Source organism: Penaeus monodon, chromosome 15 (assembly GCF_015228065.2).
Source record: "Penaeus monodon isolate SGIC_2016 chromosome 15, NSTDA_Pmon_1, whole genome shotgun sequence".
In the NCBI taxonomy this organism is placed as follows: domain Eukaryota; kingdom Metazoa; phylum Arthropoda; class Malacostraca; order Decapoda; family Penaeidae; genus Penaeus; species Penaeus monodon.
The window spans coordinates 39,076,218-39,077,105 of NC_051400.1; the positions used below are offsets into that span (position 1 = coordinate 39,076,218).

The 888-nt window shown below is 33.4% G+C and overlaps 1 protein-coding gene across 1 annotated transcript in view; it reads left to right on the forward strand.

Moving 5' to 3' along the window:
* LOC119582030 (transmembrane protein 69-like) overlaps positions 1-888 on the forward strand; it is a 10,852-nt gene that overhangs the window by 8,616 nt on the left and 1,348 nt on the right. The window contains exon 3 of the mRNA XM_037930240.1: positions 778-872. Coding sequence (XP_037786168.1) covers positions 778-872 — 95 coding nt within the window. The remainder of the gene's footprint in view (positions 1-777; positions 873-888) is intronic.

An 888-nucleotide genomic window follows, 5' to 3' on the forward strand; every position in this document is an offset into this window, starting at 1 on the left:
AGGAGTCCTCCAAAACCACTAAGAAGCATGGCAAGTAGTGTATGTAGTAAAGGAGTGTGTAATTACATGTAGAGTCCTTGTACCATTTTTATGTATTTTTGCAAGTGTAGTTTCTCCACCATTCTTTACATGAAACTAAACAAGTTGTATTATGTACCTATTGATTGTTATTACATTATCAATGCCTCAACCTCAGAGCAGTTGTCTAACTGAAATTGGACAGTGACATCCTTCTCTTTTAATGTAATGAAGTATGGTGACTAGTATTTGCAAGCATTGGAATAAATAGAGTACAAAAAAATTTTTTATCCTTATTTATGAGGTGCTTGAGAGAGAACTGAAGGGGGCACCAGAGGAAGTTAGAATCCCCTATGTGGGAAAAGAAGCCAAAAAATTTGATAAACTCTTTTTTTTTTTTTCCCCTTCCTTCCTTCATTCAATCAAGTGAGTGTAAGTGTACTAATTCTTAGTCTTTCCTATAAAAGTGTGTATGCAGAGGGTGTCTAAAACTTTTGACCTATGATTGTAGTATGCACATATTTTTTGGCATTTTTGGGAAAGTGTCATAAGACACTGAGAAATTCGGTTTTGTTCTTGTTTGGTACTGTAATTTGTTTAAAATTCTAGCTTAAGTAGTCTACAGATACACTCAAAATTTGAATGTTTAACTTAATTTTCATGATGTAAATTTCCTTGTGTTTAAGTGTGACCTGTATTTTATTTAAACACATTTTTTGTTTTTGTGAGATTGCAATTGTTTTATTATTTTCTTTACAGTATTAGTGCCTAGGTTTCTTCAAACATCTGCAAACTGGAGGTTCAAAGAAGACAATAAAACGACTGCCTTGGCTGTGTTGGATAATGTCAAGCAGGTATTGCAGATGGTTG